The sequence below is a fragment of the Kogia breviceps genome, chromosome 4 (assembly GCF_026419965.1).
Source record: "Kogia breviceps isolate mKogBre1 chromosome 4, mKogBre1 haplotype 1, whole genome shotgun sequence".
NCBI lineage: Eukaryota > Metazoa > Chordata > Mammalia > Artiodactyla > Physeteridae > Kogia > Kogia breviceps.
Window position 1 is genome coordinate 136,737,543 of NC_081313.1, and position 14,841 is coordinate 136,752,383.

General features: G+C 46.3%; 2 protein-coding genes across 3 annotated transcripts in view; one reads left to right on the top strand and one right to left on the bottom strand.

Moving 5' to 3' along the window:
* CYFIP2 (cytoplasmic FMR1 interacting protein 2) overlaps nt 1-14,841 on the bottom strand; it is a 133,697-nt gene that overhangs the window by 43,346 nt on the left and 75,510 nt on the right. For both annotated transcript variants that reach the window (XM_059062927.2, XM_067032007.1), the window contains 2 exons: nt 9,836-10,035; nt 8,889-8,976 (listed from right to left, as the gene is read on the bottom strand). In XM_059062927.2, the coding sequence (XP_058918910.1) occupies nt 8,889-8,976; nt 9,836-10,035 (288 nt within the window). The remainder of the gene's footprint in view (nt 1-8,888; nt 8,977-9,835; nt 10,036-14,841) is intronic.
* Nucleotides 4,004-6,941, top strand: FNDC9 (fibronectin type III domain containing 9). The gene is made up of 2 exons (XM_059062960.2): nt 4,004-4,101; nt 6,109-6,941. The coding sequence occupies exon 2, from the start codon at nt 6,116-6,118 to the stop codon at nt 6,791-6,793; it is 678 nt and encodes a 225-aa protein (XP_058918943.1). The 5' UTR covers nt 4,004-4,101; nt 6,109-6,115; the 3' UTR covers nt 6,794-6,941.

Genomic DNA, 14,841 nt, shown 5'->3' on the forward strand with positions numbered 1-14,841 from the left:
ATTCCTTCGTTTTGGTAATTTGGTAAGTAAAGACTATGAAAATACAGCTTCCTGGTCAAATTTCCCCCAGCAGCTTTGGCTATAGTCATGATTCCCTGAATGTGGAGAGTACATCTGTGGGGTACAACCTCATACAATGCAGTGTATCCTACACAGTGATGTGATAGAGGGCAGAGCTGAGACCAGCTGATGGAACATACCCCAAAATGCAGATTTTGCTCAATATTTAGAACTTTATAAAAATAGGAGCTGTCCAGCAACAGACTGTGCTGGGTAAGGATGGAGACACATGACATAGGAGTGTTAGAAGGGAGTCCTGCCTGGAACAGAGGGTTGGGATAGATGTGGTATTAACTGCCCTCTGAGGTGCAAGTTCCAGTGTCATCCTCCGGGTGCTCATCCTTCTTAGAGGTCTTCTTAACCCCCACTCCCACCCAAGGAGTTTCTAATATGTCTCCCTTAGCACTTCCTGGCAAGCACGAATAAAAATATATTTGGGTAGGTGGAAACTGTTCAGCAGCTCTCCCCAGTTCTAGGCAGAGAAGAAGAATTGTGGTATTGTTGTATCACACACGGGGCTTTAAAAAAAATCCCCCTTACAGACCCGCTCAATACACATAGGACGCCTCTTGTTGACATTCCTCCATCAGTCTTGGATTCTGGTCTGGACCGTTCAGGCCTCAGCTGATGGCCCAAGCTCAGGAAGGACCAGCATGAAATGAGCAGAATTCAAATCCTCCTTCTAAGTGAGCAAACTCCCCTTATTCCCCAACTCCCCCCACCAAAAACACACCACACCCATGCAGGAGGAAACACATATACATGCTGGAAAGTACATGCACACACACCCACGCAGGGCACCCATCTGACCTGCTGGCTCAGTAGGAGGCTGGGCCCTATTGAGAAAATGTGGGAATATGGGAGCCGGGGCATTTTCTGAGGTTTGGCAAAGAAAAACAGGAATGCGACATGACTTGAGACATTGGAAACTTGCTACAAATCTCTTATACTGAAGCAATCCTGCTACCTGACTCAGGCTACAATCAATGTCTGCCTTTAGAAACTAATTATGTACCCTGTTTAGGATGTCTCACTTAAAGTCAAGCTTGGTTAAATCCATCTTGCACAAAATAGATACCTTTATGAGATCTCAAGAAATCATCCTGAATCAGGAATTGGAGCATATTATTAATGTGTGACACAGATGCACATTTTTTTAAAGGCGAAACAGTATGTGTATGTGTGTGTGTTTTCTGGCCACGCCGTGAGACGTGTGGGATCTTAGTTCCCTGACCAGGGATTGAACCTGTGCCCCTTGCATTGGAAGTGCAGAGTCTTAACCACTGGACACCAGGGAAGTCCTGGTGTGTATGATGAATTCCCCTGAGGTCGAATCAAGGCTCACACTAGGGCAATGTTTAGATACCGATGATGACACTAAACAAAAGACCAAACCCACAATCTCTAAAGACCAAAACATTATTGGGAAGTTATTGGTATAATTTAAGGAATGATTTGTGCCACAATCTATATCACTTGCAAGGCTGTTTTATGATAGACTCTCTACAAGTTAATTACTTAGAGATATTTTTAAAGTTTCCACTCATATACTAATTTCAGTTACTAGACCAGTTGCTAAAGGCTTTTTACATTTACTATTACCCCTAACCCTAAGTGACAGAGCTCTTAGGCAGGGGTACTTGGACTCTAAACTCCAGAATAGGAAACATTTGCTGACTGAATTTCTCCAAAGGTAGTTGATGTTTTCCCTGCTTCTGCTGGCTACCTTCAGGTGGCTGGGTGTTTCCTCTGAGGTCTTTTAATTCCTTGCCTGTTCCTATCACCCTGGAATCCACCAAATTGCGAAGTCCTGCCTCTAGCTCTCTGACAAGTCAACCACAAGGCAAAGAGCTACTGCTGACCACCTGTGACTGAAGGTCGACCCAGCAGAATGGCAGTGCATCAAGGAGGCTGGCTAGGAGCTTGGGCTCTGGACCGACAGACCTCAGCGTGGGGCCCTGCTGTGCCACAGCCTAGCTTTGTGATACTGGTCAAGTTACTTACTCCCTCTGAGCCCCAGTTTCTCCCTTTGTACAATGGTGATAAGATGGCCTACCTCAAAGAGTTCCCCGTGGGTAAAATGAGAAAACACATTTTCTCATGCACTGAAATGTTCTCAGTGGTTATTTCTGAGTCATAGGATTTTGACTGCTGTCTTTGAACTTTCTGCTACTCTTTATGTACAACGAGCATGTACATTAAAAAAAAATAAAGCTGTTTTAAGGGGAGAAAAAAGGAAAGAAGCTTCATGCAGAGTGCAAATCTTGTCCATTACAGCCTCTGGATGAAGCTAAGACCAACTCAGGAAATGGCTCTGACCCACGGACATTTTCGTCTTACTAATAATGGCTACTATTCCTATAAGCTCAGCACTACAGAGATGGGTTTGTCTCACTGCTACAACATTATCAGGTGGGTAGTATTGACATTTGCCTTTTACAGAAGAGTTAACCAAGGCCTAGGTAAGTCAGAAAATTTGTCCAAGGCCACAGAGTCAGGATATGAACCTAGCCTGGGGACTTCAGCCCCTGGGTGCCAATCAGCTTTGGGACCAAGGTATGCTCTCTCACTGTCCCTTCACTGCCACCTTCAGGGAGGGAGCAGGGATCCCGCTCTTGGCTGGTTTCCTCTGGCAGTGATTTACTACTGGTGTAAACCAACCAGAGACCACCTGGCCTGAGAGCCGAAGAGGCTGCCACTCAGGTGTGACTGCAGAAGAGTCCTGCCTGAAGGTGAAGACAGTGTCACTGATGTGAATCAAAAGGAGACCTTCAAGGGTCCACTTGGATACTTTGGCCAAGAACCAAGAAGAAAAAAGATGACTTATAAAAATGCCTAATTTGTGTTATATGATTCAGGTCTAAATCCTTCGGAGCTAGGGCTGCTGTAACAAATTACCACAAACATGGTGGCTTGAAACATTAGAATCTCTCACAGTTCTGGAGGCTTGAAATCAAGGTGCTGGCAGGGCCATGCTCCCTCCAAAGGCTCTAGGAGAGAATCCTTCTTTGCCATCTTCCAGCTCCTGCAGGTCCCTGGCAGTCCTTGGCTTATGGCAGCATCACTCCAATCTCTGCTTCTGTCTTCACATGGCTTCTACCCTTTGCATCTCTGTGTATAAATCTCCCTCTCCTTTCTCTTATAAAGACACCAGTCATTGGATTTAGGGCTCCCCCTAAATCCAGGATGATAACACTTCCAGATCCTTAACTAATTAAATTCACAAAGTCCCTACTTCCAACTAAGGTCACATTCTGAGGTTCTGGGCGGACCTGAATTTGGTGAGGGGTAGGGGTGGGGAATGCTCAAACCAACTCAGTACGAGTGTCCTGGCGGTTCAGCAAGCCTCACGTGGGTTCAGACCTGGGCAGGGGGTCGCACTCATGTTTTCTACCTGACATCCTGATCTAGCCCAAGCGATCAGCTTTACAGATGATGGAACTGAGGCCCATAGAATAAGTGTCTTGACCAGTGGCATACAACTAGGTAATGCCACAGGAGGCAAGAATAAAGAAAGAAAAGGGTATAGAGGTGGGTAAGGAGGTGGGGTGGCAGTGGGGTGGGAGGGGATGAGGAGGTAATTACTGTTTTACTTGTGGGAAAACAGAGAATGGCAGCTTTGCATTTGCAACCATTGTCCAAAGAAGGTCTAGATAGAGAAAAAACATAACTAGCTTATTAGAGACAAAATTTAGGAGACTCCGAAGAATTAGTACCTCTCTGAGGATCAGGGTGCAGGAGATTGTTTGCCTTTTTTTTTTGGCCAAAGGAATGAGAGCTCCTCTCACTGGGCAAAAGCCTTTCCAGACTGGTCCCTGAAACATCGTGCGTACAGATGCCTGCTGGTTGCCATGGTGAATGATACTGATCTGAAGAAATGAATAATGTGAGCGTTGGGGGCGACAGTGGAATTACTCAGGCAGTGGTGAGAGAGACATCAAGTAGAGCCCAGACCAGAGGAGGGAGAAGGCACCATCCTTCAGCTTTGGTCCACTCTGACTCTGAGGGCTGCGTTCTAACTGGATCCAGTGTGAGCACCAGGTAAGGGACACAAATGGCTCTTCTTGGAAATGGAAATGGCTTTCCCTTTCACACTGCTTGGAGGAGGGCCAGGCAATGGTAATGCGAACAACTAAAACCAGGGGGGATTTAAAAACAGAAGCAGTGGAAGAAAAATAAATAATGGGAGACATTTAGTCGTAAAAGCTGTGAACGCTGCATCTTTACAGAAAGCTCTTCAAAATGTCTGCTGTAGAAAACTCAGTCTGCAAAGACAGCCAGCACAGATGTGAGGCAAACAGGGGAAGAGATTCATGACAAGAAACAGCATTCCTGATCACTCCTGATGGAAGGGTTTATGAGGGCTATTGCCTCTGTATCATAAGTAATGAATTAAGCTCTTTTCATTGTGGTCCCTATTTATAGGGGTGTGGCAGGGTGGATGGGTGTGTATGAGGAGGAGACCCATGGAGGGAGCGCAGATACTCAGTGTCCTCTGCAAAGACTCTCGCTGGAGGGATCTGAGCACACCTGCCTTGTCCCTTTCATCCCCCATTTTTCTGGGAGAAAATTTCCAGCCAAACGGAAAGGAACTCCCCTTCCTGAGCATTTTAGTTCATTGTCATCCATAGAGAAGAAAAACAAGGCCTGAAAAATCATTCACTGCTGGGCATCTTCCTGCAGCTCACTTCCTCTAGGGCACGAACACAGGTGGTTGGAGGGAAGGAGGGAGGAGAGAAAGCAGCTCGTAATAGCAATCAGTGTGGCTTAATATCCTATTCAGGTTAAAATCTGATCAACTGTTTTTTACTCTGTCATTGCAATCTGAAATGAAACCTTCTGCATTTTGCATGAGAGAGGAGGGTCAGAGAACTGAGCTGGGTGAGATCTATCCGTGAACATACACAGGTTGACTATGACTGTCTCGGAATTTTAGCTCAGGGGAAATTCAGCAGAGGAGAACAATATCTCTCAAACATATCGAATTAAAAAGAAACTAAAAAGCTTGAAGATGGCGCACTTTTAGCAAAGCGAGAGGGCTGGCAATCTGAAGAGGGCTCATTTCACATGTCAGGAAAAACAGCAACCCAGTCTTAGTACCACCACCTCATTTTGCAATAACATTCTATGACTAAACCCGGCAGCCTTGTCTTTGTAAATCCAGTGGTTACGTGGTTTTGGGTCTTGTACTTGTTAGCTGATTGCTCATCTGTAGAATGGGAATCTAGTTCAGAGGGTGTGATGAATAAAGGATATTTATTCTTATATGTTGAGCTTCTAGTGACCTGTGACATAGCAACTGCTCGCTGTTGCTGGTTACTACCATCATTAACAGTCACAGAACCAGCAGTATCAAACAGTAGCAGTTATGCTGGTATTCGAAGCTGATTATCTTGACCTGTGAAACTAATTTTCTGGGTAATTCGGCTTTGAAAAAAGCTAACGAATGGACAAAACATGAGCAGAGGCTTTGGGGAGAAATCAGCTGCCGCTGAGTGATGATGCAAATCTCCTCTGGCTACGGGCAACAGCACTTGGAGGCTAAAAACACAGTGGCCAGAATGTTCTAGATGAATGAGCTCACAGCATTTGGGACGGAAACAGGAGTTCCAGAGGGAAATTTTAGGTGAAACAACTGCCTGACCTGGAGGTCACAGACCCATGGTGACTAACGTGGGGAACTCTGAGGCTGTGCTGATTTTTCCTTTCATTGCCTTTTTTCCCCTTCTTTTTTTTAAGGTTTGGGAACAATGTTGTATTTAAAGAACCTGAGCCACGGCAGGATGAGGCTGGGGGATGTGCGTGCATCTCTTTTGGGCCTGAAGGGCCCCAGCTTTGGCATGAGACAGCCCTGATTTGAACTGTGGTTCTGCCATTTCTCGGCTATGCCTAGCTGAGTACTGTCACCTCTTGGCCTGCATCTCTTTGTCTGTAAATCGGGGTCAATATTAGTCCCCATCTCGAATGCTCAATGAATGGTGGCTATGATTACCATAAATAAACACTTAAATGAGGAGGTGACACTCTTCACTTTGATTCTGGTTTCAGAATTGAGATGAACATCGAGGTTGGAAACGTTTCTTATACGGGAGCCATCATTTCCTGGTCGCCCTCAGAGCCGTGCCTGGAGGACTATTACCATATTATGTATAAGCCCAATTGGAACAGCATCTTCTCTGGCTATCTTCGCTACAGCTTCCACCACGAGGAGAAGGTGCCTCGAACAATCAGCTCTGTGGTGCTGGAACACCTCACCCCTTCCACTCTCTACTTCCTGTGTATCAGCTGCAAGAAGATCCTCTTCCCCTACAGGCACTACTGCACCATGTTCCACACCTTGGATAAGAGTCCACTGGCTGCTGGAAGTTCCCTGGTGGACCCCCAGATCTCCCTTTGGGTGCTGATGGCCATTCTGCTGGCCTGCTTCACGGCAGTCTTAGCCTTCATCTGCCTCCAGTTCTGGTGTATCCGTTGCCATGAGCCTCGATGGTCTTACAGAGCCGGCCTCATGGAGGAAGCCAATGGCCTGGTGAGATGGCCAGAGGAGGCCCCGGGTCTGGGTCAGGGGGAGGAAGACCTGCAGGGGCTCCCCCTGGTGGAAGTGCCACGCAAGAACTCCGGAGCTGAAGCGGAACCAGACGCCTCAGCGGCTGAACAGGATGCCCCTGACGTGGATGCCCTGCAGAGGGAGGGCGGTGTTCATCCTGCTGCACTGTCTCATTTTGGGGAGTGAGAGGTAGCGGGGAGGCAGCCCGCATCAGGTAGCTTAAAACCCTCCACGCAGCAGGTCTCTGGTAAAAACGCATCTGTAGACTACTCATTCGCCTCCCCTTGAATGTCAGGGCTGTGACACATGGACCACCTGGTTGGATGAATGCCCTTTGACAAAGCTTCTCTAGCTGGAAAACATATAACCCCCTGGTGTGCAAAGGGAGGAACACGGCATCTCTTAGGAGTGTCCATTTAGGGTAGAGGGGCTCAGTTAGGATTTAAAAGCATTATTTCAATATTAAAACAACCAGGAATATATTATGGTAGAGAAAGTGAAATCTACATGACTTAAATAAAACACAAAACTTCCAGGAAATTTTTGAGCTGAAGATGGGCTCTTTAGTTGTGCTTTCAGTCAGCTGAGGCAAGCGTCCAGTCTCCTCTGCTGCTGAGGGGGATTATTTTGGAAAGATGTGAGAAGCCTTGCTCTAGAGTGTTTTCCAACTTTCAGACAATCGCACACCACTTTGTACCCCATCTTCACTTTTTTTTAAACCACAGACTATCTTTACGATTATTAACAATACCCTTTCTTTAAATTGACTCATTTTTTTTTTTTTTTTTTTTTTTTTTTTTTTTTTTTTTTTTTTTAAATTGACTCATTTTTTAAACTTATTTTAAAACATAGCCTTATGCTACTCCCCAAATGAAAAACCAGCACCCTCTTGCTATAAATAGAAGGGAAGAGACATAATACATAGAATGAAAACAAAACAATACTAAATTTGACTTGGATACTATTGCCTACTAAGGACTCTGAGCTCAGGGCCTGCTCTCTCATCTTTGATCAAAAGGGAGATTAGCAGTCACTGGAAAGGTATTAAAGACATATTAGCACCAACATAAGACTTCCTCCTTGATATAATCAGCAAGGTTTGAAAGAGTATTGCAAAGGGAGTTACTTTGGGAGTGACTGTTAATTCATGCCATGACTGTGAACTGTCTACAGTGCTGTCGGTAAGGGTTCCCTGATTTGAGAGAGTTGCCTTGACCAGACAGGCTGCTCTGGAGAAGACACCTGTACTCTCTCAGCATCATCCTAAGACTTTCTAAGCCCCACATTCAGGCCCAAGTGAAGGGCACTCATCTTGGTTCCTCACACTTCCCAATCTAGGGCTCCCGACCTAGAGTAGCACCTTTTCTAACCATGCTATATTTATCCAGTCACTTCTTCTTCTAAGTCCATCTGTGCTGGCTTTGTGAAAATGGGGTCAAAGGTGGCCATTTTTCATCCGTCACACACACAAAAATCTTGGCTTTTCTGCCGTTGTTGTTGAGCTATTGCACCCTTTCTGTGGCGTTCTCCCACACAACCCCGCAGGGTAAGAAACGATCTCCTATATATGTCACGGTGATGGTAAGACTGTGTGAAGGGTGTTCCCCAGTGCCCACCCCGGGTGTGGAAATGGAGCTGGAGGAGGGTGGAGATGCGTCTGCTTCAACCTCTGCTAAATCCCCAGCATGGAGAACCTGCCCAGCATCTGGCCTACGGTGGGGGCTTAAGGAATGTCTGTTTAACAAATGGCAAAGGACTGAAAGTCCAGAACAGGCACCACCTGGGAAGCTTTGTGAGTGTCAGGACTGGCATTGTGAACAAAGCAGCAAAGAGACAGGAGGAGACCTCTCAGCTCTAACTCCGGCCATCTGGGATTTCCTTCAAAGCTCCACCTTCCCAACTGCTTCCTGTCTGCAAATCCCTCATCTTCACGGAGCACAAAATCCCAGAATCGCAGGATGATACCGCAATGAATCAACCGAGAACAGGAGGAGATGGGACGCCGAGACAAGGAGACCCACACACCTATTTCCCTGCTTGCCCCCTAAAGTCTTCCCCAGACCGTTCCTGCCCAGAATCCAGCCCCACCAGGTCTGCGCTCACCCTCACCCCTGCTAGTTGTGAACAAATAAAGATGAATATACTTGCAGTTGTTTCTGCCTGGATTTCACTGCTCCCTTTCATCTCCATGTTTCTTGCTTTTCTGATTTGGGGAACACTCTTCTCTCTGCTTTTGCTCACTAGTCCTCTTAGAATTAGGACACAAGGCAAGACCACTCACCTTGGACCCATAGAGGTAATAAGGCTGGACGTTGGCAGGTTTATCTCTTTGCGGTTCTTGGGTGAAAGGAATGGCAGTTCGGACAAAACTAGCAGAAGAAAAGAGATGGGGCAGGAGTTAACTGGGTCCTAATATTATTCTTCACGGGACATGATATAGCGGGAGCCCTTCCTGAGGTGCAACCACACTGTTTCTTAGGCGGTGGCCTATACAGGTACTTCTGACAGACTCCCGTTTAACTCCTATCTCCTTTTCATAGGTGGGAACACTGTAATCCAGGTTCACAGGCCCGGCTCTGGGCTTGCAGCTGCTCAGACAGCGGTCAAGAAAGTCGAGAACGGGGTGGGCCTGAACACAGCCTTCTCCAGGGCTTGGACCCTCCACCCTCAGTTTGGTTTCCTCAAGAGTGGAGTGCTGCAAACTCTTTCTATAAAGGCCCACATAGCAAATATGCTCCGCTTTGCCAGCCAGATGGTCTCTGTCACAACTACTCAACTCTGCTGTAGCACGGAAGCACCCATAAACATGCTCATAAACCGTAAATGAGCATGGATGGCAGAGTTCCAATAAAACTTTGTGAATTTCAAATAATTTCTACTTGTCACCAAATTATAATTCTTTGGATTTTTTCCCTAGCCATCTCAAAATATCAATACCATTCTTAGCTCACAGGCTGAACAAAAAGAGCTGGCAACTAGGGGTGCCTTGTGGGCTGGAGTGTGCAGATCTCTGCACAAGAGGATTGAAAATCCCAAATCTTCAGAGAATCAGAAGTCTATCTTGCTAAGTGTGTGGATTCCTCCCAGACCCTTCTGTGACTCTGGCACATACTTATTCTATGCTGGCCGTGAGCCAGGCCCTGATGACACTGAGAGGGCTCGTCTGGAGGAGACAGCTGGCTGCTTCTACCGTCACCCCCACTCTGCTTTGCGCAGAGACTCCCTTACCGGTTGGTGGACCCATTGTAGCAGTAGTTGGGGAGGAAGTCGAAGTTCAGCTCCCAGAAGACATGCAGGGTGATGCGGCCGTAGGGGGCAGACACGTTGTGATTGGCCTCCCGGAACATGGCATCGAAGCTGTCCAGGGTCATGTGCTTACACAGCAGCCGGTGTGTGAGCCTGTTGATCTCCAGCAGCCACTCCAGCTCCTGCCCAGAGAGAGAGCCCGCGGCTGCTGAGGACTCACACACGCGCCTTGCACGCAGACACCATTATCTGACAGATGCCTTTCATGCAGGCGAGGGCCCCTCAGACAACTTTATAACGGCCAGCATGGGACTAGGACCGCTACAGTAGTACGCGACGTTCCCTTCTTCTGAGTGAGGGAAGTACCAGACCGTGCCCAGGGAGGCTGCATGCTTGCCCACAGAAGGGGACCACAGACCATGTGCAAATCCCTTGTCTGCACCCCCACTGGGTAGAAAAGCATGACTACTTGCTCTCCAGTTTCTAGGTTAGTAAGGAAAAAGCTTGTTCCTCTGAGTTGCAAGTAAAGTAAAGTTGTGAACATCCATCCATCACCAGAGGCTCTATCTCCACCCTGCAGAAAGCAATCAAAAGAGCTACCACTTACTAAGTACTTACAATTAGGTTGGACCATGTGAAACTACTGTTTTTTAGGTCAAACACCATTCAACGTTAGTAATTTTTTATGGTTCAGTCTAATACATGCCAAGCAGTATTCTAAGCACTTTATATGTGTTAACTCACTTCATGCTCAAAAACCCCTATAAAGTCAGCATGATGGCTGTTCTTACTGTATACATATAGAAACTAGGCTTTAAGAAGTGCGGTAACTTGGCTTCAAACCCAGGAAGCTGGGCTCCAAAGTTCACATTCTTAACAGTTGTATAGTATAGAAATTTAAAAAACAGCTGGGGGCAGAACGTTTCCTCATCTAGACTCTTCCTGTGCCCCTCAGTCACACAGGGTTTGGTTACACATGTTGGCAAAGGTTTGGCTGCAAGCTATGGACCAAGGATGTGCATGAGCTGTGGGCCCTGGTCGTTTGGAATCCAATCTTCAGGCAGAGAACAGGAGCAGAGTGGATAATATCTGGACAGAGCAGGTCACTGCACTTGCTAGGAAGTAAAAAGGATAAAATCCTTTGGGCTGGCTTTAGTTCCTTGCTGTATTGCTATCAAAGAGAATCAAAGCACAGTCCTGTGCAGAAAGCATCTCTGTGATGCTCTAGGACACTCCTATACTGTAGTGGTTAAGCAGTCTTTTGAGATGGGTACGACTGCCCCTGTTTCATAGAGGGGAAAACCAAGGCTCAGAGGGTGAAGTAACTCGCTCAGGATCATAGAGTGAATACAGAACAGGGCTTAGGATGTGATCCCAGGTCTTCTGACTCCGAATCACGTGTGTTTGGCCCCTGTGACACAGCTGCCTGGAATAAAGAAGCAATGACTGAGAAAGCCCTTTGAAAAGTAAAGATGGCTTTATAACATAAAAGCTAAAAGAACGTCGGCAAAGGCAGTTCCCCAGAGCGTGGCCAGCAAGTGGGATGGTCAGAGGGCCAGCTGTAAGAGCTGGGCCTTGGAGCCCAGTTGTCTACTGTCATAGGAGGTGGCCTCACACCAGAGATTCAATTTTATTCTCATCAGCCACAAGACCCCTCTGACTCTGGTTGGGGTCCAGAGTGTGGTAGGCCCAGACCACGCTTCCAATCTTGGAGCTTCGTCTCTCTGAAACTCAAGATTCTGTGGCTCTAAATCAGGGGCAAAATACTGTCTGCAGGTAAGTGAGGCAAGCTGGGGGAGGAGAGAGCCCCGGGCTGGGCTGTCCGTGGCAAATTGGAGAGCCGCTGCCAGATAAAGGTGGAGCAGCTACTTCACACCATCTGATTATTTGTTACTACGTCGGAATGGGGCTTAGGGATGGCAGATCCTGCCATCTCTTGAAAGAAGGCCAAAATCTGGACTGCAATTCTGGAATGGTAGCTGGAAGAATAAGTTTCCAGTCACTGTGCACCGTGAAGTAAATGAAGGGTGGAAATACAGAATCAGCTGTCTGCTTCCATCTCTTGGGGCCTAGCTAGCTGGACGGCATTTTTGTTCCTATTCACTTAGGGTGGGTAAGTAAGTAAGTAAGTAAATAAATAAATAAATGTAATGAATGTGCATGATTTTATTTCTAAGATCACTGAGTCCCTTAGCACATGGAGGTGCCCTGTTACCATGAAGAGAGCTACAGATGAGAAACTCGGATTGAACAATTTCTGTTCTAATGTTCTGTGATTTTAACAGTCTCACAGCTGTGCATCAGAGACTGAAGGAGAGAGTGCTCAACTCCGCTGATATGGGGGTGCTGGAAATGTAGGTCCACTTCTCCCGCCATGCCCCAGGAGTTTTTATTATGTAATGCAAACTGTGTTTTGCATCAGCCGTGTACTTCCAGCCTTTCAATCAGAAGAGGACACTTGCCTGAGGGCTTCAGGGCTCAGTGTATCAAGGCACAGAGGTTTAGAAGGCCACAGGGGTGGTCCAGGTGTCTTATGAGAAGATGTCAGCTCTCTATACTAAAGCCGGTTTACTGGGGGCAACACAGAGAAGCAGCACTGGGGAAACAAAACACCCAGACGGGCAACGTCAGTGAAGTAGTGGAAAGGGCTTTTCCACGGGAACGAGAAAACTTAAGCGTCAGCCACACTTGGCCGTTAACCAGCTCTGTGGTCCAGGCGGGCCAGGAGAATAGGGGTCTCAAACTCAGGCCAAGCAAGGCCTGGTAGGTTATCCCATGAATGAATTGTGCTACAGGGCCTGCGGCAAACCCAGGAGAGCCCAGCCCAGCCGATGGGAAAGTCTAGTCATTTCTAGGCAATTGCTGCTATCTGGGAAGGCCGGTCTGAGGTTGCCAGAGCTTCTGCAGTTTTATTCGAATTCTTCCAAGTGTTAAGTGTTGGCTCCAAATTTCAAATATGGTTCACAGCCTAAACAAAACACAGCCTGCAGGCTGCCAGCTCTCAACTTTGGCATCAGATCTCTCCGAGAATCTACTTGCTCAGCTGCGTAGGATGAGGGCCACCGACCAATGAAATCTCTGCAACCCTCCCAACTGGGCATCAAGCCACCCCCTCCCCTATCTCAGGACAGAGCTTCTAAGGTGGAGGGAAGGGCTGAGGGGAGCACATCCTTTGCTTTGTTTCTCAGAAGAGGCAGAAGCCTTCTCAGCCAAGGCAGTGGGGGCCTCCTGACCCTACAGGAGAGAGCATCCCTGGGCTCTCCTCTTCATGGGCTTCATGGGATGTGGCTACTCTCCTGGGGGATGTTGTCCTCACCTGACAAACACAAGCTTTCACTGTTTGTTTTGATTTTGTTCCCAGCTAAAAGAACATTCAGTGCCTTTCAAGGGCTGGGAAGAGGCCACAGATACCCACACACACCCCAAAACCAGTTTTTCCATAAGATATGCTCATTCATTACTAGAAAACTAGAAGATACAGATAAACAAAGAAGATAAAAACAAAAACCCCAGCTCTTGGAGATAATCACTGCTAACATCTGGCAGAGCAAAATATTTCTTAAAGCAGATCTCCCAGAAGAACTTGTGCTATATCACAGTCTCTCAAAGTCAGTGACCGAGTACTTAGGTAGGCAGTTGGGTCAAGTTCTCTTGGAGATGCTTCTGAGAATCTACCCTGATAGCACCTCATTTGTAGCTCAAAATTTCTACATTCCTCTCTTTTTTCATAAGCTATTTTCTTTAAGTGCAAGGAACTATGCAAAGCTCTTTCCAGGCAGTATCTCATTTCACCCTTTTGACAAGTCTATGAGGTGGATTCTAATATTTCCTCCATTGTACTACAGGCTTGCAGTATAAGATAAGTAACTCACCCAAGATCACCCAGCTAGTTAACTGGCAGGGCCAGGACTGGGACCCCAAGGTCTTTCTGATGCTAGAGTCCTAGTTCTTAGTCCCTTTTTCTTTCTTTTTTATTTAATTTTTTAAAACTTATTTTTTGGCTGCATTGGGTCTTTGTTGAACACATGGGCCTTTTCTAGTTGGGGTGAATGTGGGGGCTACATTTTGCTGTGGTGCGCAGGCTTCTCATTGAGGTGGCTTCTCTTGTTGCAGTGGATTCTCTTGTTACTAGGCACGTGGGCTTCAGTAGTTGCGGCACACAGGCTCAGTAGTTGTGGCACAGGGGCTTAGTTGCTCCGTGGCATGTGGGATCTTCCTGGAACAGGGATCAAACCCATGTCCCCTGCATTGGCAGGCGGATTCTTAACCACTGCACCACCAGGGAAGTCCCAGTCTCTTTTTAAAAAACCACTTTGTCCATTAAAAAAAAAAAAACCCTTTTTATTTTGAAATAATTTTAGACTTACAGAAAAGCTGTGAAAACTGCAGACTTCCTGCATATTCCAACCCAGTTTCTCCAATGTTAGCCTCGTACATAAGTTACCTAAAGTAGGAAACTAACATTGGTACAATTCTATGAACTAAATGACAGACCTTATTCAAATTTCACCATTTTGTTTTCCATTTTAGGGTTCAATCCAGAATCCCACATTGCACTGAGTTGTCATGTCTCCTTAGTCTTTTCCAATCTCTAACAGATTTCAGTATCTCTTTGTCTTTTATGTTCTGGATGCTTTTGAAAAGCATTGTTCATTTTTGAATGCCATTTGATTTGGGTTTATCTGATATATTCTCAGGATTAGATTGAGATTATGCATTTTGCATTATGCATACATATCAGGGGATACATGAATATACCTTATTTCTGGTGATATTAACCTTTCATGCTTGGTTAAGATGGTGTCTGCTATGAATGGATAAAGAAGAGGTGGCACATATATACAATGGAATATTACTTAGCCATAAAAAGAAACGAAATTGAGTTATTTGTAGTGAGGTGGATGGACCTAGAGTCTGTCATACAGAGTGAAGTAAGTCAGAAACAGAAAAACAAATACCATATGCTAACACATATATATGGAATCTAA